Genomic DNA, 22,406 nt, shown 5'->3' with positions numbered 1-22,406 from the left:
TTAACTGTATATAAAGTAAGCTTAATACTGTATCCCTTCACATATAGTTCATTCTGTGTGACTAAGTGATTTAAGTGCTCGTTACTAAATGCTCTTTATGCTGCATGAAGCGTACAGGAAGTGCATTCAAAATACTTAATAAGTAATTACCTTTCATAAAGTTGCTGCTTCACTGGAATTGCCACCAGGTCATCGGTAGTTCCACTCTGCAGGACCTTCAGCAGGGCGTCTGTTTCCCCGATGCCGTAATTGAGCTTTGCTTCGGTCAGTTCCACAGTGAGGGGATGCTGATGCAGATCCAGGTGAATGCCAGACATGATCTGAGCGCGCTCTCTTTGAAGTCTCTCGATCTCTCTGCTCCTGCTGTCACAAAGCTGGGCCTTCCCTTCCATTTCTGTTGCTCGTGTGCTTCTAGGTTTCTTTTCTGCCTGACTTCGTAAATCGGTCACGCTGCCACTCAAGCTGAGTAACGAAGAAGGATGGCTCCCCTTAACACCACACCAGTTGCTAAATTTGTTGTGTATGGGTAAGTCACGGAGGCTATAGCTGCGAGGTCTGTAAGGCTTTGCAAAAGTAGTGTTTTTGTTGAGAGGAATTTCAGTGTCGCATTCACTTTCACTGACAGAACCTGTATTGTCGTCTTGGAAGGAAGTTTGCACATCGCTCACATCAGAGAGGGGGGGAAGGCAGCTGTTTTCATTTTTCCAGAAGAAATCGTGAAATTGTAGAGAAGATGCTTCTACCAGAGGTTCTGAGGACACACCAGCATTTGTCTGACTTGAAAAAGTGGCACTAGCTTTTTGATTAAAAAGTAAGTCAGCATTTGGAGGTGGGCAGTTATGAATCAAAGCAGTATCGGAATTACCAACATATCTTTCATGTGCGATTCCAGCCGAAGAACCTCTTCCTCCCCTTGTGACATACATACAATGAAGCGAATGTGCCAGTGGGTCTCTGAGGTCTCCTGTTAAAACTTCCCTATGGCCCGACACCTCCAACATACTACTGGAGTGATACAGCCGTTTTGCACAAATGGTAGCATGGGAGTCAACCATGACTCTGGGCTGTTGTTCCAAGTCTTTTGAAGCATCCTGTCCCAAAAGCTCTTTGGCTGCTTTCTTATCTGAGAAACTTTCCAATTTCTTTCTTACACCCTTATGCTCTCTGGAAGTGCTAGATTCAGTGTCTGTTTCTGTCTGTGAAAAATTGTCCACACGAGGTTGCATGGACTGTGGACCTGCCCTCTGCTTTCTCTGCTTGTGACGGGGACTTGAAGTGTCACCAGAATGTCCAAGAGGCTCTTTAATAGGGCAGACAGACTTGCTAAAAGCAGTCTGGCTGCTGGGACTAGCACTAAGAGTAAGAATAGGGGAAGAGGCCCTATCAACTAGCAGGGTGTTTTTGTAACAAAATTTTCTTTCTGCTGGGACCTCCAGTTCACCAACACTTCTTTTATCCCGAGCATAAGACGCTGGAGATTGAGCGGTGCTATTAGTAGGGCTGCTAACTACAGTGCACGAGGAGCCATCTTGCCCTGAACTCAACGAAGACGATGTGACAGATGAAACTCTGGTACTAGCAGAAGTAACATTCTGCTGTGCATTTAGTGATGTTTTTTGAAAATCTAAGTTAGGAGTGGAGGTTCTGGGTAAGAGTGGCAGACTCATAAAGGAGTCTTCCAAAATGCTGTCAAGACTATCCTGGAAGTCAGGATTACCCAGATCTCTCATCCCTGTTCGTTCTTGTGTTCTTTCTTCAAGAGAGAGTGTTTCCTCTTTCCTTTTGGGAATCTTACCTACTGCATCTGCACCTATTCCTTTCCAATCAGTATTTACTGCCTGAGCTGCCCTCAATTCATTTTCTATTTTTGCCTCCAGTTGTTTTTCTTTGTGTTTGCTTTGAGGTTCTTCCAAAATCTCAGTTTGAGTGCCTACATCTGCTGTAGTCTGAGTGCAGCTATCTGATCTAGTAACCTTTACAAACTCTTCAGTTCCTCTTTCATTGATTTTGGCATTCTGCTCATTTTCTATAATACTCTGTTGGGAGAGATTTCCTAACAGCTCAGAAGTGTTCTGAAGCAGCTGTGACAGATGCATGGACAGATTCTGCATGCTTGTCCAAGAAGAAGGTTGATGAAATAAATCTCTGTTTGTTTCCTGCTTTCTTGCAGAAACATCTGTATAGCTTCTCTGATGTCTTCTCTGCCTTTTATACCTTCCTGTAGCTGTTGTTTGTGTTCCCTGCTCACATGTAATCCCTGGCAGTTTTTTGGCAGACCTTTCAGACTCAGAAGGATATAATAGTACAATTTCATCAACCTGAACTGAAGAGTTACCAGGTTGTGCAGAAGGATTCTCAAATTCAGCAGTGTTATTTTCTGGATTAGTTTCCAATATCTCACTGGATGCGTTGCTATATCGCTTGGTACTGTCACTTGAGTATGCAGATTTTAAGTCTTGTCTGACACTGTCCCATCCTTGAAGACCTTCAATGCTGCTTAAAGTGCTCGACAGAACTTTTGCTGTAGCATATGAACTGAGATGAGAGTGAAAAGGAGAATTTTGAGAATTCAATCCATTGTCTACACTGGAACATCTCATAACTTTACGATTTTCCAGGTTTAAGGGAATTTGATTGCAAGAGACATCACTTGCACTTCCAAAAACATACTGTTTCCAGCCAATCCTGCATGACCCACCTTGTGGCCATGGTTGAATATATGGGTTGATATCACTTGAACTAAAACGCATCGCATCTTTATTGTCTTGCAAAAATAAATCTGTTTCAGGCTGGTATCTGGCTTCTTCAACTTCCCCTTCACTACACTGAGCTACAGAACTACTCTTTGAACCAACATTTGCTTCTACACCCACAGAACAGTGAGCTGTGTGCTGTAAGGACAATGGAGATTGGGTACTACAGTCCTGTAAAGACTGGCTGCTTCGGGTTCTTGCTGAAAAATTTTGCAAATTTTTGAGGTCACAGTTTGCAAGCTTCTTAGTTTGTGCCATTCTTTGCTGAAACCTGGGTTTAGATTTAACCTGTAGAAAGTTCTTTGATTCCTGCTTTGAAAATCTTTCAATTCCACGAAGATCATCTTCAGTTGGTGATGGAGGCTCTACACTCATATTTAAATCTTGTAGTGATTTAGATGCAGAATATAACAAAGGATCTCCCTTAGGTGAAGCTTCCAAAGTATATTCTGTATCAGAAAAGACAGCAATAGCTGGGGCTGATAGTCTGTGACTGTATAAATAAGGTCTCTGTTCACTTTGTTTACAGCTCTTTGTATTCCGTGTAGTAGAATATGATCTTTTGCTCCTGAATTGCACCAATTTGGATTCTTGAGGAAGCAAATTATGGTCTTCTGGTGAAAAATTTACAGAGGTATTTTCATTATTCATTACAGAAAACTTCAGTCTTTCTGATTTCAGAGTCTTATTCCTCATTGTAGCATCTCCCATTGTTGAACAATTGTCTGCATCAGCAGCAGCATCAAGGCTATCAACACTTGAACCTGTATTATTTTTGCAAAGTAAAATCTCTTTTCTACCATCTGTATTTGTTTTGTCTGGCACCTGTTCTATCTGTTCACCTGCAGGCATATACTGACAATTATCTTGCACATCTGCAGGGTTTTTTTCAAAACCCAACACCGTGTGATACAGTCGCCTGGAATGAGTGCTTCTGCTGTATGTGGGATATGCTGGACTAAACAAATTGCAGGTGTGTTCATGATCCACATCAACATCTTCTGGATTTAGATTTTCCAACACTGTAACTTCTGAGCCTATTAATTCATTTGCAGAATTTGAGGACGCATTAGTTTGCTTTTCAACAGGTTCTCTACTTAATGTTTGTCTCTGCTTTGTCTTTACTGCAAAATGTTCAGCCTCAGTATTTGAATGCAGCTCTTCCTCATTTCTGTTACGTATTTTTCTCATTTGTCCCTCTTTAACAAGAACTGCCCTTCCAGTATCCCAAAAAGGTAATGATGGTAACAAAAGAGAACTATCATTTAGTACTTGCTCTATGTGTTCTGTGCAAGCTTCTTGTGGTGAAACTTTACTCCAGTAGTGCTGATCGACTTTTATATCATTGTCAATTTTTTTATGATTACTTCCATATACAGGTTCCCCATCTGCAGCAGAATGTTTATATGAAGTAGAGTCTGTGTCTGATACTGGACAATGCCTGTTTTCTTTTGCAAGAGAAAGTAAAATACTTCCTGAGGCACGTATTGGCTCGTCAAATACCACAGCCTTATCAGACTGAGTGTCTTGTATTTGCAAAACAGCAAATGGAGATTGTTTCAATGTGCTTCTATGTGAAATATCGTATATGCCAGTTTCACCATGGCCTATATCTGGAGTTAAAAATGATTCTGAAAATGGTGTTAAGGATGGGTGATTGTCACTTGCAAATACTTGGGGAAAACCTCCGTCTTTCACAGAGCACACATCTGCAGAACTGGAGGACACTTGCTCGGTCAAAAAGGTGTCTTGAAGTGAGTCCTCAAGCTGACTAATTATTAGAGATTTTGAGTCATCAAGTAAGCAAGAAGTGTCAAAAGCACTGAAGTTCTTGGAGCTTTGAAGTGGTTTATCAGTTGGAGCATCACCTGCAAGGTAGGATGGATGAGACTTCGATTCTTTGCTGCCAGTCCGTCCTTGGCTCTGAAAAGCAAGTGAGCCCGATTCTGGTATAGTCACGCTAGAAGTGTTACTGTAGTGTTCTGAGTACTCATGAATTTTATTTTCTTCTATGTCATTGCAATTCTGGAAAGAACCTTGAATTATTTCCTCCTTTTGATCTGCTCCCACAACTTTTTCAGGGAGTTTATTGTTCTGAGCATATGTAGCCTCTGCAACTGCAGAATTATTTTTCCTTTCATTTCCTTTTTGAGAAACGTCAGGAAAAGTTACAGATACACTTGAAACTGTTGAATCACTTTCAAAATATTTAGTTTCTTCAGAGAGAACAGCATCGGTTTTACCTTTGTCTCCATTGCTGGCCATCAGAACATCTGCAGATGATGCTGGATGATTCAGGAGACCAGGGGAATGTTCAGAAATGCCTGAGTTCCTATTATCATTTAGAAACTCTTTACTATAATGTGGATTTTCCCACGGAGACTTGTTCAGGCCTTCTGAAAGGGTTGAAGCATTCTCAGAAACAGTGCTGCCTGGTTGGTCTACACAGTGCTCTTCAGAAGTCCCGTGTCCCTGATTTTCTCTGGGCTCATGCTGATACCCAGCTACGCCAGGAGAATTTGCATTTTTGTTTTTACTGTTTGTTGTAGTATAGCTTGTGCTTAAAAATTTCTCCTCGTCATGCTGTGATAAAGTCCCTGAGTGAAGTACTTTCTGACTTGTATTAATATTGTAAAACATTTTTTGTGTAGAGATTTCTAGTAAAGAATGCATTTCCTGCCCCCCTGTATCTTCCATCACTTCTTTCTCTGAAAAAGAATGCAGGTTTGAATTATCCAAGAGCAGTGAATCGGGCCCAATGGTACCCTTTTCCTCTTGAGCTGTATCTTCTACGCAATTAAGGCAGTATTTTGATAGCTTATTAACCGTTAAATCCACACTGTGTTCTTCATGAGTGCTGTTAACATCCTGAATTACATCTTCAGAAGAATCTGATTTTTCCAAGGAAAATGAGTTTCCTTTGGCCCCTTGCTGAAGTACAGCAGCTTCAGACTGAGGACCGCCTGCACTGTAGGGGGTGGAAGAGGTGTTCTCATTGCCAGGTTGCCCAGATATGGCATAATCAGGTGCACTGTTAAATTCAAAGGGTTCTTCCTCCTGCCTGTCCTGTGTGGTCCTGGTTTGCAGAAAAGCTACATTCTTTCTTTGCATTTTATCAGGGAGATATTTGTCTTCTCCCACTTTGTTGACTGCAACAGGCATACCCGCACAGACCTCACTCTCCATAAATGTTTCATAGTAAGGCAGAACAGCTCCAGTTCCCACACTGCTGTTAGACAGTTTTGTATGTCTTTTCAATGCAGTGGGAACATCTTGAACAAGATGGGAATCATCACCGACTCCAAGATACAAAAGATGATCTACAGACTGGAATGGGGAGTCTTTAAGTGAAACTTCTTGGGTTTTTTCAGTAGACGTCAGTAGTGTTGTTGGCGGATTTTGTTGCTTGCTGATATCTTCATTATTTCTAGAAAAGCTGGTAGACACCCACTGGCTTTCTGTTAAGATTTCATTTAATCTGCTGTCATCACGCGTTATTTGGCAGCTGCCTCTGTCTTCAGGGAATAGTTCATTCAGCTTTTGTAAAATTATCAGTTCTACCTCCTCCGTGTTTTCTACAAACATCTGCTTTTCTTTGTCTGTTTTGGCCATCTGTACTAGATTCATCAAATGCACTTTCTCCTGCTCGGTTCTGGAGCCTACTGGATCCAATTCACAAATACCAGGTCTTCTAACAATACTGACATTCAAGTTTTCTGAAGTGCCACCACACTCAGGATATTGCATAGAGCAACTCATATACATATGGCTGTCCTCTTTAATGTGGAGACTTTTAAATTCTTGTTCAATTCTATCTTGGCCAATACGAGTACTATCATCAACTGAATATTCATATGCATTGATATCTTTCATGAATGCACTTGTATCTGTAACAGAGTCCACTGAGCCACCATCTTCATTCATTTCAGTAGGGTCATGGTATCTTGAATCATCTTCTAACAGTATATTCTGTTCTAGTCCTGAAGCTGTCAGGTATCTTTCAGGAATCTTAAATTGATTTAAAATTTTCTCTTTGTTATCTCTGTCACAGTACATCTGATGTACAGCTGGAGACTCTTTAGTAAATAAAACATTTTCATCTGTGCATATGACTTCTTGCCTTGTGACAATCAGCCCCTCAGTGTTTGTCATGGTAATTTGTTTTTCACTCCCAGTCTCATCACATTCATTAATTTTGTCTTCCTGAGGCAAACAGCATGGTACACAACTTTTCAATAAATTGCTAGAATTTTCTCCTCCTTCATTTTCAGGTTTTGCTAAAACATTGCCTTGCCTACTTGTGATTAGTACTGTTGCAGCTACGTCCTCTGTATTAAACACATTTTCTGTTGTTCTGTTCATCTGTAAGAGCCCCTCAGAAGTATTAAGGAAGCCTGAAGTATTCTGAGTAGTATCTGCCATGCGGGAACACGCAGCTGAAGCAGTGTTTTTGGGAGCAACAGAAAATGCTGGTGAATAAATACCTATTTCTGTTTTCTTGCTGTTTTCTTTTTGGCAAAAGCTGCTTGTTTCAAGTTGGCTGCCAGAATGCACAAGTGCTTTTGGTTCCCGCGTGTGTTCTAACCCAGTGCTGGCTACACGGAGTTCATCTTTCTCAGCCTCTTCATGTGTCAGGCACAGATTTGTATAAAACTCACACTGAGCTTCACAAGCTACAATATCAATAGGTTTTTCTGGATTCTGAGACAGACTAATGCCTTTAAAATCCTCTCTGCTCCTGTCTTCAGTTACACTTTGGATTTTGGCTACTGGGTAGTCAGGTAAACTTTCAATCTGTCTGGATTTAATTTCCAATGCATTTTTTTCAAAGTTGATTGCACTATTGATTAATTTTATTTCTTCATCAGTGTTTGCTTTTGTATTATCATAAGAAGTCACAGTTTCTTCTGGATCAGCTTCTGGGTTTCTTAAAAATTTGAATTCTTTATTTATGTATGGACTCTCCTCTTGAGAAACAGTAGCTGATGTATTTGTGTTGTATTCAAATACTCTCCCTGACTCTGAGTTTACATCATCAACAAGCAAGATACCCTCCGGACAATCACCTTCCAAAAAGGCCTCTTTCTCTTCTCTTGATTCAAGTAAAGATTTGTTCTGTGTTTCTGTTTCCAAGAGAATGGCTGCATCAAATTCCACAGAAATGTCGGTCATCTTATGTGTACTGGTTTTCTGCCCTGTTGATTTTGAAGAACATGTTGTGCAAAGGCAGCCAGAACGTGCATCAGAACAACTTTCTGTGGCACTGACTTCCACAGTAAGATTAGATGAAGCATCACAATCTCCTTTCACTGTTGTGACATGCTCCAGTCGTTTATCGTAACTTTCAGTCTCAGATGCACTTTGAAAAAGATTAGCTTTTGCTGAAGCTTTGTAAAAAATGCTTGAATTGGATTCTGGGAGAAAATCATTTGTACTCTTACAAATATCGGCGGGGAAGGACTCCGTGTCTTTCCCATTTACATTCACTATGAGATAACTTAGTTCATTTACCACTAAGTTTTCATATTTGGATGAAAATTCTTTCTGAACTACAGCCTCAGAATTCAAGATATTGTGTTCTTTGCTTTCACTGCTTTCTTCTCCTATATTACCAATGCATAATGTAGAATTTTTGGAAATTTGTTGGGATGAGCAACTTGCCCGACTCTCTGCTAGAGCACATTCATGGGAATAGTTTTTTGAAACAGATTTGCTTTTGAATTCATGATTCAGTGAAGACAAGTCTTCATCCTTTGATTCGTATTCTTCATTATCTCTGAATGAAGGCACCTCTGGCACAATCTCTGCCAAGCTATCTGTGCTTATTTCCATACAGATAATCTCTTTTTGAGACATCTCTATTGGTGTTGCAGATTGGTCATAACTTGCACTGCAAGCAACAACTGAAGGGTTACATCGGTATGTTGTCTTCTGTGAGGAAAAATCTGTCTCTGTTGTTATTTCTTCTGCAGCTATTTGTTCATAATCCATTTCTTGCATTGTTTCCAAACTACTCTCCCCAGATCTGAGGAGACCTATTGTAACAGGTGATTCTGCTCCTTGTCCAGCCAATGTCTGAAGCTCATAACTCCTTACTAGAGAGCAGTTCTTGTTTGTTAATTCACTGAGAAAGAAACCCTCATCACAACATGCTGGTATTTCCCCTCTCGGAAAAAGCTGCCCGTGGGTTCCAAATTGGACTTGTTTCACTGCAGGTGTCTGTGGTGAGGTCATATTATGAGCAAGTCCTGTAGAAGGTTCAGCAGCAGGTGCACTGACACAGGCACTTGTACTGCCCGAATCTGTTGATTTTGTCATCAAGTTATTGTAGTCATCATTGAGGTCATCTTTTTCAAAAGTTCTGATGAAATCATCTTCTAAATTTGCATCTATGCAGCCGTTTCTCTGTTCCAAAACTTGCATTGGCAACACAGTAATAAAAGGTGGTTTTTTCAGATTGCAATCTTTTGGCAGGTCTGGGTGAGTCGTAGAGAGAGAATCCTCCTCTTTCCCAGGTACCAGTGACAAGCAGTCTGCAGTGGAGATGCTTTCAAAACAGCTGAATGTTTGTGTGCATTCAGTGGTAGACCTATAAGTAGGCAATTCACTCATTTGTTCTTGTTCAGGATGATTTGACCTTGAATTTTTATAATAATCATGCTTTGGTGAAATAGGAACAAAAGAGGAGCTTGGTCCTACTGAGCTGACAAATGAGGACATTATGTCTTCAGATTCCAAGGAAGAATTTTCATTAGAGTGTGTCCATCCCTTAAGAATCTTATTTAATGATCTGCTCCCAGGAACAATGCTTGCAGTTGTTGTTTCAGGTAAAGGTACTTCTGATGTGTCAGATGAGAAAACTGTGTTTATTTCGTTTATGCGATGTGATAAATGAGTAATACTGTGTATCTGCTTAGAGCCAGACACAAAGCAAACTTCAGCAGCTGACTGCTTTAGATCATCCTTCTTCAGCCAAAGCTCTGGTTCGCTCAAAGAGCACAGATGAGCTTCTTGAAATTCCAAATTTTCATGGGAAGAAGGCACTGTTATTCTGGGGCTGCTGATATCAACCTTTGAGTCACAGGAAGACCAAGCATCAGCAGTAAGCAAAGGATTTCCACTTGTGTAATACAGTTGTCTATCAAGAGACCTTTCTTGTTCTACAAAGGAGACTTCTGTCTCCTTCAGCAACTGCTTGCAAGCATTACTGGAAGCAGGTTGTTGTTTAGTGTCCAAATAAAAGGAACTGCTCAGTTTCAGATCATAGTTTGTCCTTTCTGTATCTCCGTCGCAGGTCTTGGACTCATGGTCTTCCTCAGTCTGTATAGTTGGTGATCTAGGAGTTTGTAACTTCCAAAAAATCTCTGCTGGCACTTCATCAGATGAATCAGATTTGGATTCTTCTACTGGATCTTCTGCTGGCATCTCTTCTCCATCAGCTAAACTGTCGAGAGAAAAGCTCCTTTCAGGCTTTCCCAGTCTCCTACGAGATGCATATGATGTCACCAAAGATGAGACATGGTGATCTGTTCTGCTTTTGTAAAGCTTAGCTGGCTCATGGTGGGCCTTTGACTTGTGAAATCGACTTGTATTTTGCTTTTTGGTTTTATTTTCCTTTTCTACCAGAGAGTCTTGTGACATTTGACTGTCATCACTCTCAGAATCTTCTGGGTTGGCAAGACATTTATTTCTGTCAAAATCCTCTTGTTTCAGTTTCTCTGTGAAAGCTTTTGCGTAAGCGCAAGACAGAGAATCTACAGAATAGGAACTGTCAGTATCAGAAATCTCATTTTCATCATCCTCTTGCCAGTTGCCCAGCACATCTGTTGCTGTTTTGGGTACTCCAGCATTTAGCACCTCAGCACTGTGCCACTTTTTTTCGACGTAAGAGAGTGGTGCATGTGTATTCATCTTAGTGAGATTTCCTACTGATGTTGCTACCACCAGAAATTCTTGCTGTTCCACTGATTTCTCGTGACTCGGCAAGGCTGAGTTTGGCTCTCTCTTCCAGTTCTTGACCATTTGGTTTAGATGCACTGATGGTGGGTTTCCATACACTGTTTTCTTCATTTCTTTAGGAAAGTTTTCTGGAGAAGACCTGTGGCCTTTTCCATTGCTATCCATTCTAGTCTTTTTATGAGATACCTGAGCTCTATTTTGTTCTAGGCTGCTAATTACAGGCTGACTTAAATCTCCTAGCACCTTTGCTTTTGTCATTCTTGTCCCTGTAATAAAGGTTTCAGGCTCATCTTTCTCCTTAAAAAGATCAGGAGAGGGGCCTTTAGAGGTCTGGTTTGGAGATCCAGCTTGCCCTGGGTTATTATCCAACTTTTCAATTTCTTGATCATTTCTGTTATATGCCATGATAGCTGAATCATTGGAGTCTTTTTCTTCTACTTTTTTATTTCCAAATGAAGATGTTTTTTGTTTTTCAGTTAGCTGCCTCTGGACTGAAAAGGAGATCCCTTTTTCATCATTAAGGTCATCACTCCCAGAAACGTCTTCACCTCTTCTGCAAAGATATTCTACAGATGACAGTCTCCCTGTTGTACTGCCTTCACAGCATTGATCAGTATTTGATGAGGTAGATAACTTTGAGACAGTCTCCCTCTTCAACAAACAGCTATGGAAATAAAGAAAAAATAAAGCCCAGTCCTTGCTTGAATAACATATTTAACCACTTCCACATCAGTAATGTCTTGTAGTTAAGAGTAACAACACATGAAACAACAATCTGAATACCTTTCAAAAGCAAATTCTAAATTCTAGCAGAAAGAAACAAAAAGGAGGAAAAAAAGAAAATTCTGACAGTTACCATACAGTCCCCTAGATACCCTGCAATATGTTCTGCAACACAAAGGAATAACTCAATGCTACATGGTGTAGCTTGAAATTTAGTCTCTCTGTAGGCTCAAGTAGCTGCAAACATTAGTTAAAAATAAAGAATGGCTCTATGTCACAGAAAACCACTTAGCAGAGTTTAGCTGCTTAGTTTAGTTTTCCTGCCTCCAGGACCATGTTCTGATAGACACCCTAGTGCCTCGATCTTTTAACGTAGCATAGAGATCTTTATTTAGCTTAGAGAAAGGCTGGCCAACTTAGAAGTCCAATCCAGAATCACCCCAATGACACAAATATTCTGAAGGAAAAGTTTTACCCTAATCAAGATAAAACGATGCAGAAATTAGTATTTAACCAACAGTTTGGACAAGGTAAGAACAAGAGTTAAGCCAGTTCTGGAAAGCATGCACAAAGAGGTTAAAAGTGCCGAAAGACTTGAGAGAGCAAAGTAAAAAACAGTGAGAAAGATCATGTCAAAGCGCTAAGCAGGGAATGCGCTGTACAGATCTGAGGAAAAAGGACAAACAGCTCCAGTGTGACATATTTTTTAAGTTCACTGATATTGCAAGTTTTCAGATTGTTTCAATACATTGAAAGGCATTCTGGATGGCCACTGAAAATACCTTGAATTTAAATTACTTTTGAAAGTGGAGAAGAATTGGCAGATGTTAACTTACCTGGGTACCTGGGGCAGATGTGGGTTACAGAATGAATGCTGCCTGTGCTGCAAGGAACTCGAACCAAATAACTTCCTTCCCTTTTGCAACTGGTCATCTGAAGAGGACCATACAGCAGTATTTTCGTTTAGGACTTGGGATTGTTTCACACACTCTTCATTGAGCCAGCAGCTAGCTTCCAGCTGCTCTAGGTTTTGCTTGGCTTCGAGTAATTTCTGCTTCTTGACTATCCTTTCCAGTTGGAATTTGACCTTTTTCCGCCTGATGTTTCTTTCTGCCTTTTTTAAGGAGTATCTTCGCAAAAGCTCCAACTGCACCAGTCTCTTCTTGTTCTGCTGGAGCAGGGAAGGGCAGATTTCCAGCCCAATGGGACACTGTGCCTCAGCCTCTGCATACAGTGTAGACTCTGTCTGCACTGCAAACTCCCTCTGCTGTTGCTGAAGGGCAGCCAGTCGTTTATTTTCATTTATAAGCCACTGCTGGTCTGTAAACAGAACAATGATTAAAAGAAAGTACAAATCATAGGGAAAACATTGTTTGTTACTATCTTGCTTCTTAATTTAATCAGCCTTGATTGCTCATCTGAGAACAGAATTTCTATGCGTGTAGAGCAGAGTCTTGACAAACCATTCAGAGAGAAATGTATCATTGCAGCACTTTAATGGTAACCGAAAGCCTCTCCATTGCGATAAGGACTCACTAACAACTGCGAGAGATAAGCAGGAGCTTGGCTGATACACCTAAGGAGACTAGTGGATAAGACCTTGTTTGTAAGGAAAAAGTAGAACATATTTCAATTTCTCAAAGAATACACTCAAATGTCACCTCAATGTTATTGTTAAAATACAGCAGAAGCATTAAAAGGCCTGAGTTCAATTCTGTGCACTTTTTAGACATAGGTATATATTCACAAGTAGCAAAGTATGACTTAATTAGCTTTTTACTGTGAAATATGCTACTACTACTGCTTTATTTATTCTGAAGTCACATGCTAAACTTTGTACGTGTTACTTCGGGAATTAATGCATGTGCACTGAGAGCAGAGTTAACAAGGGAACCAGAAAAGGCAGTCGTACAGAGCTAAACAGAGCCTCTGTGTTAATGCAGCAAATGGAAATTCATGCACACGGTAATAAGCCTTTGGCTAATAAATTCCCACATTTCAAGTGAAAAAATAAGTACTTGTGCAATCTTAAAATGTTACTAACTTCTCACCACAGCATTTGAATGTTTTACAACGATTCTAAAATGAACATTTCTCTTTGTGCCTTTTCCTTCTATCCTTTCCTTCTTGACTGAACCAACAAAACCCACCTGCAAACGATTTTCTCTCACTTACCTAGTCATGCAGAAAATGAGGGAGTCCAGAGCCATGCTAAGGGAGCTTGTTTAGTACAGCAAATGGCAATTTTTATGCTCTCCCTTATCAGTGGCAAGTTCAGTGAGCCTGAAGGCTAGACCTCTTTACACCCCCGCTAGGACGTGCCTCATTTGTGGGAGCAGCTGCCAGTCCCGCAGATGGGCATGCAGCTTTCAAAGTGGGTTGAGGACAAGGCTGCAAGGAAGCCACCTGTACAGGTACCTGCTGCACAGTTCTGCCAGCCTCTCTAAACCCACCAGATGAAAACTTCCCAAGCAACACAAGCCCTGTGTGGCACCTAGCTGAGGTAAAGCAACAACCACAAATTAACTACCTGTTGCAACTACAGCTGCTCCAACAAGTACTTGCCAGAACAGCCTGATAGAAGCCCACATATCTTGTACATGAGCACTTTAGCAGGCAATGTACTCGAAATAAATCAAATACCCTCACGGCAAGGACACAGGTAAAGCCAACACAACTCAAAAAAGACAGGCTCATACCACCAGTGAACACATATTTTTAATAAAATAACCGCTCCACAAAAAGACTTAGCTTTTCTGCTTTTGTTACTGTCCCCCATATTTCATACATGCTAAATATGCTCACCAACCAATTAACTTAATTTGATAATAAAATATGTTACCTCTGCTTACACACTTAGTTTTCTCTAAAGGTTCAGAACCTGATCTTTGCACTCAATGGGGAAGCAGTAGAGAACACAGAACACCAGGTGGATTTGTTTTAAACCCTGGGTGCAAGACTACTTTATACCATGCCGGGGATGTGGCTAGAGCTTTTTCAGAGTGCACTGGCTTCAATCTGAGCTATGATGAACGGTAACAATCAAAAGAAGGGATTACTGAGATTTCCACTGCCAGATCGTGTCTGATGGCTTGGACATGTTCTCTTAAAGCAGTTTATTCATTTTTGTGCTGCTATAAAAATATACATATTCAGCTGCACAAAGCAAACACAAATATATCCTTAGCTGAAAAAGCAATGTAAAAATCATAGGCAAGCTTTCTTGAGAAGGAGAGCATTTCTTAACAGACCAAAGCTTTGCAAAGCACTTATGTCTTACTAGAAGCAACATTTTTTTGGCTGGGTTTACCTTCAATCTGCAGTCCTTTACTGAATAAGCAATCTTTCTTTGCTTATTTAGGGGGTTAGGAATTAAGAGGTATTTAAGTCTGATGTGGTGAAGGAAGGCTACCCACAGCTCTGCACAGCTGAGCTGTAAGAAAGGAACTTTGGGTTGTGGAAGTTTCCCTGATGTAACAAATCATTAGTGCACAGGCAATGTCGGCATCACTTGCTTGGTGATCTTTTAAACATATTTCATTGGTGTCCCCTACCACAATGAGTCTCCTGTCCTGTTTGTGTTGGCAGCTCTGCACATAGCACGTGCACAGAGGTAGGAATTCTAACTCTATGGTTACCCTAAGGATAAAAGGGATATATTTGATTAATTATTTTTGTTAATTTTTCTTAATAACATTGTTAACTTTCACATACAACATTTTTTTCTCAAATCTATTTCTACATCGGTTCTCTTTAGCATGTTTCTAGGAAGCAAACTATGTGGCAGATGTTTCCCTGCAAGAGAGCTTCAAGCTCTAAGATGCTAATTAATCTCTGCTCACAAACTTGCCTCTGTCAGGGGCTGAGAGGCACAGAAGGCACAGAAAATAAAAAGAACTTTGGTGGGCTGCCAAGTGAAGAATTGTATTTGGCTGGCCAGAACTACCTGCCTGGCTAAGTGTAAAGGGAACACAGCAAAACCAGCAGAACTAGATGGAAGCAGAGAATCAGTCTACAGAGTCATGAAATAAAGACATTTTTTGGGAACTGTCCTAGTTCTCTCTATTATCTAGATATCCTAAGTCCATTTCTTCTGTATTCCATCCCCACAATTTCCTCTTAACCAATTCATTGTGGCTGGTACAATTACAAGACAGCAAACTGCATAAGTTTGGGTCTGACAAGTTTCAAAAAATTCAGTTTTCTTCTTCCAGGAACCAATAGCAGGTTTTGCCAAGCGGGGGCAGTGCCTCTGTAATAGGCATATTTTGCTTATCAGGAAACCTGGATCAAATCGTTAATTAGAAGACAAACTAGAGAACACTATAACCACCCAATTTCAGTAGTCAAAAATATCTCAAGGTTTAAAACGTTCCCAAATCAGTCTATAAACTCATTAAGGGGCAGCCCAACCCCACCAAGACAACTTGCTGATTATGTCTGCCAGCATGCAAAGCAAGTACCTCTGGGGCCAGGAGCCACTGGCACTAAAAAATACCTCCTCAAATAGACTGTGGCTCCACTTTCTGACATAGCTATTTACCTTTCAAAATGATCACTGATCTAGCCTTTAGTACTCTTGCATATCACTGTAGAACTTCCTAGAAGTAACTCCTGTTTGAACAGAAGAATGTCTCTCTTCCTTTAATCCAGTTTTGGTTTCAAACAAATTCAGCAGTGGAGAATGCAACACCACTAATTAATCATCTATAAGGTAAACAAAACTGGCATCTTACTTTTAATATTAATTTGTCACACTTTAGTTTCTATGACAGAATATCTTCATATATTTTTCTTCACACTATAAAAGGGGTGTGTGGTGTAACATATTGACTATATAAAAGCCAGTGAAACTCTCTTTCCCTTAACTGGGGCTGGGATTTTAGCTCTGAACTTTGTGTCCCACCTACTTCTCAGGTGCGCTTTATTTGTTTTGATTGTTTAAAACTCACATAGCAACCACAGAAAACTCAGTTTGAGCTGCTGTCTTATGTCATGGCTCCATTTTTCCTAATGAGTGAAAATCATTGAAAGCACATGAAAACGGTTTATATTGTTACAGGTGACATCATCAATGAAATGCGTAAAGATAGTACCCTAGCTGACACACGTCACTGTCTTAGAAGTGCTGCTTGGTTCCTATCGCATCCTGTTGTTAGAGCAGTTTCCCCTGAAAGCTTATGGTAGGAGTTACCACAGTCATCTCAATTTCAGTCTCCCAGAACAACTCATTGGATGAAGCACCGGTATATCACAAGAAAAACTTAAAACACAACAGTAGCTTTGGTCTACATTGCAACATGGCAGAGTTGCACTACAAGTATGTGCAGAGCAAAGCTGCAGGGAGCTTGGATGGGCAGCAGCTTGGGAGACAAGAGGCTCAGGGCCACAGATGGCGTGCTGGTGCCATCTCTCCCAGCAGTGAACCTGCAGAGCTAATTAAACAGTGCTGCTGGTGCACTGCAAAGGAGGCCCTTTAGTCCTGTTAATCAAAGCTTAATAACTGTTCTCAAGCAAAAGGCAATTATAAGAGAAAACTAGTAGTAAGCTGTAATAAAAGTTTCACCCGTAATATAAAGCATAACTAGGACAAAAACATCAAGATGATGAAAGAATGCAGCAATGGAAGGGAAGTGAGAGAGGGGAAGAGGCAAGTACCCACTTTCTTGGATCTGCTGGTTGATTAGTGTTTGGTCATTTTCAAGTTCCTGCTCTGCTTTGATCTGTCCTCTCAGGATCTGCTGCTTTAAATCCTCAACATAGAGCTGCTGCCGCTGAATTTGTTTTCTGTGGAAAGCTTCCTGGTCTCTTAGTTTCTGCTTGTACTCTTCATGCACAGCATCTATTTCTCTGCTGTTAGAAATGTTGACAGTGAATTTAAACCAGAAACAAATACCAAACATTTCTAATAAAACAAGTCAACTTACTAAAGAAAGACAGACAATATTGAAGATGTTTTGTTCAACAAAGGTGCATTGTAACAAAACCTCATGATGGTAAAATAGCTGTGTACATGCACGTCACAGCAGGCTACAATCCTGTGAGTATCATAAATCCCAGGAAACATAAAAGCTCTTATCGTGCAGCAGAAAATTTCATCACAAGAAAGATAACAGCCAAAAGAATTTAAAAAATATTATCACTTTTCATTTTGCTGTACATCTTCCAAAAACAAAACTGGGGAGGAGGTATTCCTTGGTGCCAGGGAAGGTTATGGAGCAGATCATCTTGAGCACCATCACACGGCACATGCAGGACAACCAGGGGGTCAGGCCCAGCCAGCGTGGGTTTAGGAAAGGCAGGTCCTGCCTGATGAACCTGATCTCCTTCTGTGACAAGATGACCTGCCCAGTGGATGGAGGAAAGGCTGTGGGTGTTGTCTACCTGGACCTTAGTAAAGCCTTTGGCACCATCTCCCACAGCTTTCTCTGGAGGCACTGGCTGCTCACGGCTTGGGCGAGTGCACTCTGCGCTGGGTTAAAAGCTGCTGGACGGCCGGGCCCAAGGAGTGGTGGTGGATGGAGTTACACCCAGCTGGCGCCTGGGCAGGTGGGGGCAGGTCTCTTTTCCCAGATAACTGGTGACAGGACAAGCGGAAACAGCCTCAAGTTGCACCAGGGGAGGTTTAGATTGGATATTTAGATTGGATATTTCTTCACTGAAAGGGTGGCCAAGCATTGGAACAGGCTGCCCAGGGAGGTGGTGGAATCACCATTCCTGGAGGTGTTTAAAAAATGCATAGATGTGGTGCTTAGGGTCATGGTTTAGGGATGGACTTGGCAGTCCTGGGTTAATGGTTGGACTTGGTGATCTCCGAGGCCTTTTCCAACCTAAATGATTCTATGGTTCTATTTTTATGTGTTACAAAACTTTACAACCACTACACAGGATTTTTGTCATCTAAGTACTTCACAGTGCCTTACAGAAATAACATTCTGCTCTGTTTTCAGATCAAAAATCTCCAAGCTAGAAAGGGTTACAGGCATTGCTGAGGTTACACTGGGTCTCTGGCAGTACCAAGGAAAGAACTTGATCACGCAATTCTCTGTTGGATGCAACAACTCTGTTAGGTTACTGTGCCTGTATCCGGAGCAGAACTGTGATCAGAAAAGTGACTATAAACTGTGAAAAACTGCCTTGCAGTCCCTTCCAAGATGTTTGGCTCCTGACTGTGTGCCAAAATTTTACATGCACACACAGACACAGTAACAAAATAGTATCTATTCTTAGCATGATCCATGATAATATTCAAAATACTTTAACCTTCTAAAAGGAATATATATTCTACCTGTTCACACATTATCATGAGAAATTCTTGATGTTGAAGTTGTATCGTATATAAAGGTGATATATGATCTTTGCCTGTTGTTTTGTTTCTAAACACATTATTATATGAAACCTCAGGAACTTATTAAATTATTTATTATAATTAGGTATTTATTATATTTTTATTATTATTATATTTTATTATTATTATATTTTTAAAGAGCAAAGGTATCAAAACTGTAAAAAGTCCCTGAAGATCAAAAGAAAACAAAAATATAATTTCAAAGGAAATGCTTTGGAAACATCATGTTGTTCGCAAAATCATTTGCAACACAAGGTCACCTATATGAAAAGAGCATTTGACCTTTGATACATAAGAATTACTTTAACATTTATTTAGAATTATAAGTATGTGTTCAAAGCAACCATTTCTACAGCAACTACTTTGATTTTGTGTGCTAGATTAGCAGACAAAATAGATGAAACAAGCAGCCAAAGTCTACAAATCTTCTGGAATACCTTTACAACTTTATTAAGCAGTGGGAAAGCTTCACTACATAAAAGCCTTAAGATTCTCAATAATTTACAATTTTAATGTGACTCTCGCTCACCTGAGGAAAACAGAATTCAGTTTGTTTTTAATGTTTACATAAATGTAATGCTGGTGAGAACAACTGAAAAGAAACATCATCTGTTCAGTTGTCTGGCACAGTGCAAATATTTAGAGTACAAACTTTGTTACTGTCATCTGCTGAATGGTTTGTGTCTGTTTGGGACCCACAGGAACAAATTGTGAGAATAGGCAACTCCAAGATCCATTTGTCCTTGGCTCGACTACAAAGATGCCAACAATCTGTGATTTGTAATTTTTTCCTCTTGGATACACTTTAGCTGATCCCCAGGAAATAGGAGTGGGATGCCTCATTTCTCATTCAGCTGAAAGAGGTTTGAATTGACACTTGACTGCAGCACTGAAACACTCGTATGGCCATCACAAATCTCCAGCTGTTCAGGTATTTGTAATGCCACCAACCACTAAGGGACAAACTCGAAGGTTAAAGCTAGATTGGTCAACTGAAGAAGAATCACTTTTCAAACATAGTATTAAAACTGAAGCATCTTGTTTAGGAAAAGCTCCTGTGGTTTTAATGATAACTCTGAGGGAGGCTTTCCCTGAATATGGCATCCAGATTACCTTCCATATTTTCAAAGGGAAATGTAATGGAGCAGCCAAATAATGTGGAGATTAAAGTACTAATCTGAGACAAAACCTCTCTGATTTTGGAGTAATTATGTCACCTCTGTGCCTTCATGTACTTAGACTGCAAGATCTTCAGAGCGCAGACTGCCTCTGGCTGCCTATGCACTACACCTAACAGCCCTGATGTCCGCTGAAGCCTCTTCTTGCTGGTATGTCAAAACCAATAAACCTTAAGAGCAATTGTAAATGTTAAGTCTCTGCATGTACTCTGCTGATGGGGTAGTCTTTAACCTGTTTTCCTAACAGACACATAAAAGCTCTGATTCCTACGGTGGTACGAAAGTTGAAAAACGTCAGTCTAAATTTGTTATTGGACAATTCTGTGACCTTGGGCAAGTCAATGTGAGACATATGTGAGAGAAGCAAAGTACATTTATCCAAAAGGAGTGACAAGGATCCGTTAACATTGTCAAATCTCAGAAAGTCAAGTATCAATGCTCAGATTTCTATTCATTTAACACTATTAGCACCATTCTGTATGAGATTGAGAAAAATGGAGTAAATCATTGCCAATAGGGCTGAAAAAGGGAGTGTGATATTAAAACAATAGAATTCTTGTTCTGCAACTGTTTACTAGAAGATTAAAAAAAAAATTCCTCTTACAAAATGTCTCATATTCTTCCTAACCATGACTTTTAGTTCTAAGCCATCCTTTTCATAAAATCAACCTATCACAGTTCAAACTGATTACAAATTGAAACCCAGAACATTTAAGTATATAAAACAACTCAGTGTCGCATTTCAATCCAAAGACCTCACAATGCTCACTGAGGTGGTTAGGTAACATCTGTTTACAGCTGGGAGAGGGTCACAAGCTCTTCCCATACTTCCCAACAGTGCTGAAACGGCACCCCACATCCCTCCAAAGTATCAGAGAATAAGCAATGCAAACAATGCACACAGAAGTATGTTGTTTGCTATTCTCAGCAGCATTAGCATATTCCCTCATGTGTGTGGTAATGGCTTTTTGCTGAACTACCACAAAACTGTAAGATCCTTTCCAACAGGCACGTGTGTTTGCACACAGAGCAGAATACGATGCAGGCCAAACTGCTGTTACTAATCACAGCTCCATACTATGACTACACCCCAAAAAGGCATAGTACAGAGACATACCCATACTTTAAACCTTGGAAAAAAACCCACACACAATAAGCGCTACAGTATTATTACTGCTTTTGTTCTGGTGATGTAGCTGGTTGGTACAATTCTCACTAAAGTTACAGATTCTGTAATAAAATACTGTTGCTGAAGGTATATATACAAATTGCAGTTCTGCTACTATTTCAGTGACTCTCTTCATCTTCTAATTTTTAAGAGTTCAAACCAAAAACCAAGCAGGACAGTAAAGACAGGTCTGAATACAGAGACAGAACATTAGAAAACCCTCTTTAAGAAGCAATTTCATAAAAAGATGTCTAAGTGGAACAAAAAGATAATGAAAATTCACCATACCCACTTATATAATACAGGTATGCCAGAAGATGTTTTTCCTCTGGCTGTGAGACTACTGACTGTGAGAGCAACATGACTGGCTGGTATGGGATACAGATCTGTCCCTCACAGAAACTGCTGAAACCAAGAACATGAAGTAAGAATGCTCCCCTTCTACCTTTGAACATGCTTTGTCATGTCAGCACACTCTTGATGGTTTCTGGAAATCACACAACAAACAAATGAGGTGACAACGGCCCAGAAAGAAAATAACAGATTTCCACACACTTCATAGCTAAATCACCTAACAGACAATTTAAAGACCAATCAGTTTGTGTATCACATTTCTGAATGGTTAAACTAAAAGCAAATATCAATCCAGTTAACATAGAATTGAGTGGTCTCATCTACCTATGACAGAAAATGGCTAAATTCTTTTCACCTAAAACAAATTAGATATACTGCAAATATAGGAATACTACGAGAAACAGGAATCAAGCATAGATGAATTTCTGCCATGGCTTGTATTGCTGCCTGCCTACACAAGCAATCTATACGTGGTATAGTTTTAGCAGGAAATAATATAACCTCAGGACAAACAGAAGACAAACATCTTCACTTCACAGGTATCAAGACATACATAAAATCTTGGTTTCATGGGACCAGCATACTCTGGCACACAGCATATTAAAAAAAAAAGAAAAAAAAAAAAAAGCAACCCAGCACAGGATTTCATAAAAGCATGCAGATTTTTAGGTGTACTAAATGCAGCAAAAAGTGTCAACAGTTACCCCTCCTCCAAGCAAACATTTTAAACCAGCAAATAAAATTAAAACAGAAAGACACCAACCTTAAATTAAAGGTAATCACAAATTAATGAGAAAATTTTCATATTATTCCGATGCTGTCCGATTGTGGAGAGAAAAATGAGATGGAAAAACAAAGTTTTCATGACGCATGCTAAATGAACCATCTGTAAAGCCACATTTTTTCCAGCCTGTTCTGTTGTC

General features: G+C 40.1%; 1 protein-coding gene across 1 annotated transcript in view; it reads right to left on the bottom strand.

Annotated features, from left to right (window-relative positions):
* The window catches only part of STARD9 (StAR related lipid transfer domain containing 9), a 113,974-nt gene that overhangs the window by 10,460 nt on the left and 81,108 nt on the right, over positions 1-22,406 (bottom strand). Inside the window, exons 22-24 of the mRNA XM_055715263.1 lie at positions 17,098-17,288; positions 12,272-12,755; positions 151-11,376 (exon numbers count right to left, since the gene is read on the bottom strand). Coding sequence (XP_055571238.1) covers positions 151-11,376; positions 12,272-12,755; positions 17,098-17,288 — 11,901 coding nt within the window. The remainder of the gene's footprint in view (positions 1-150; positions 11,377-12,271; positions 12,756-17,097; positions 17,289-22,406) is intronic.

The sequence above is a fragment of the Falco cherrug genome, chromosome 7, assembly GCF_023634085.1.
Source record: "Falco cherrug isolate bFalChe1 chromosome 7, bFalChe1.pri, whole genome shotgun sequence".
In the NCBI taxonomy this organism is placed as follows: domain Eukaryota; kingdom Metazoa; phylum Chordata; class Aves; order Falconiformes; family Falconidae; genus Falco; species Falco cherrug.
The sequence above is the reverse complement of the archived record's forward strand: the minus strand, read 5'-3'. Positions and strand labels throughout refer to the sequence as shown.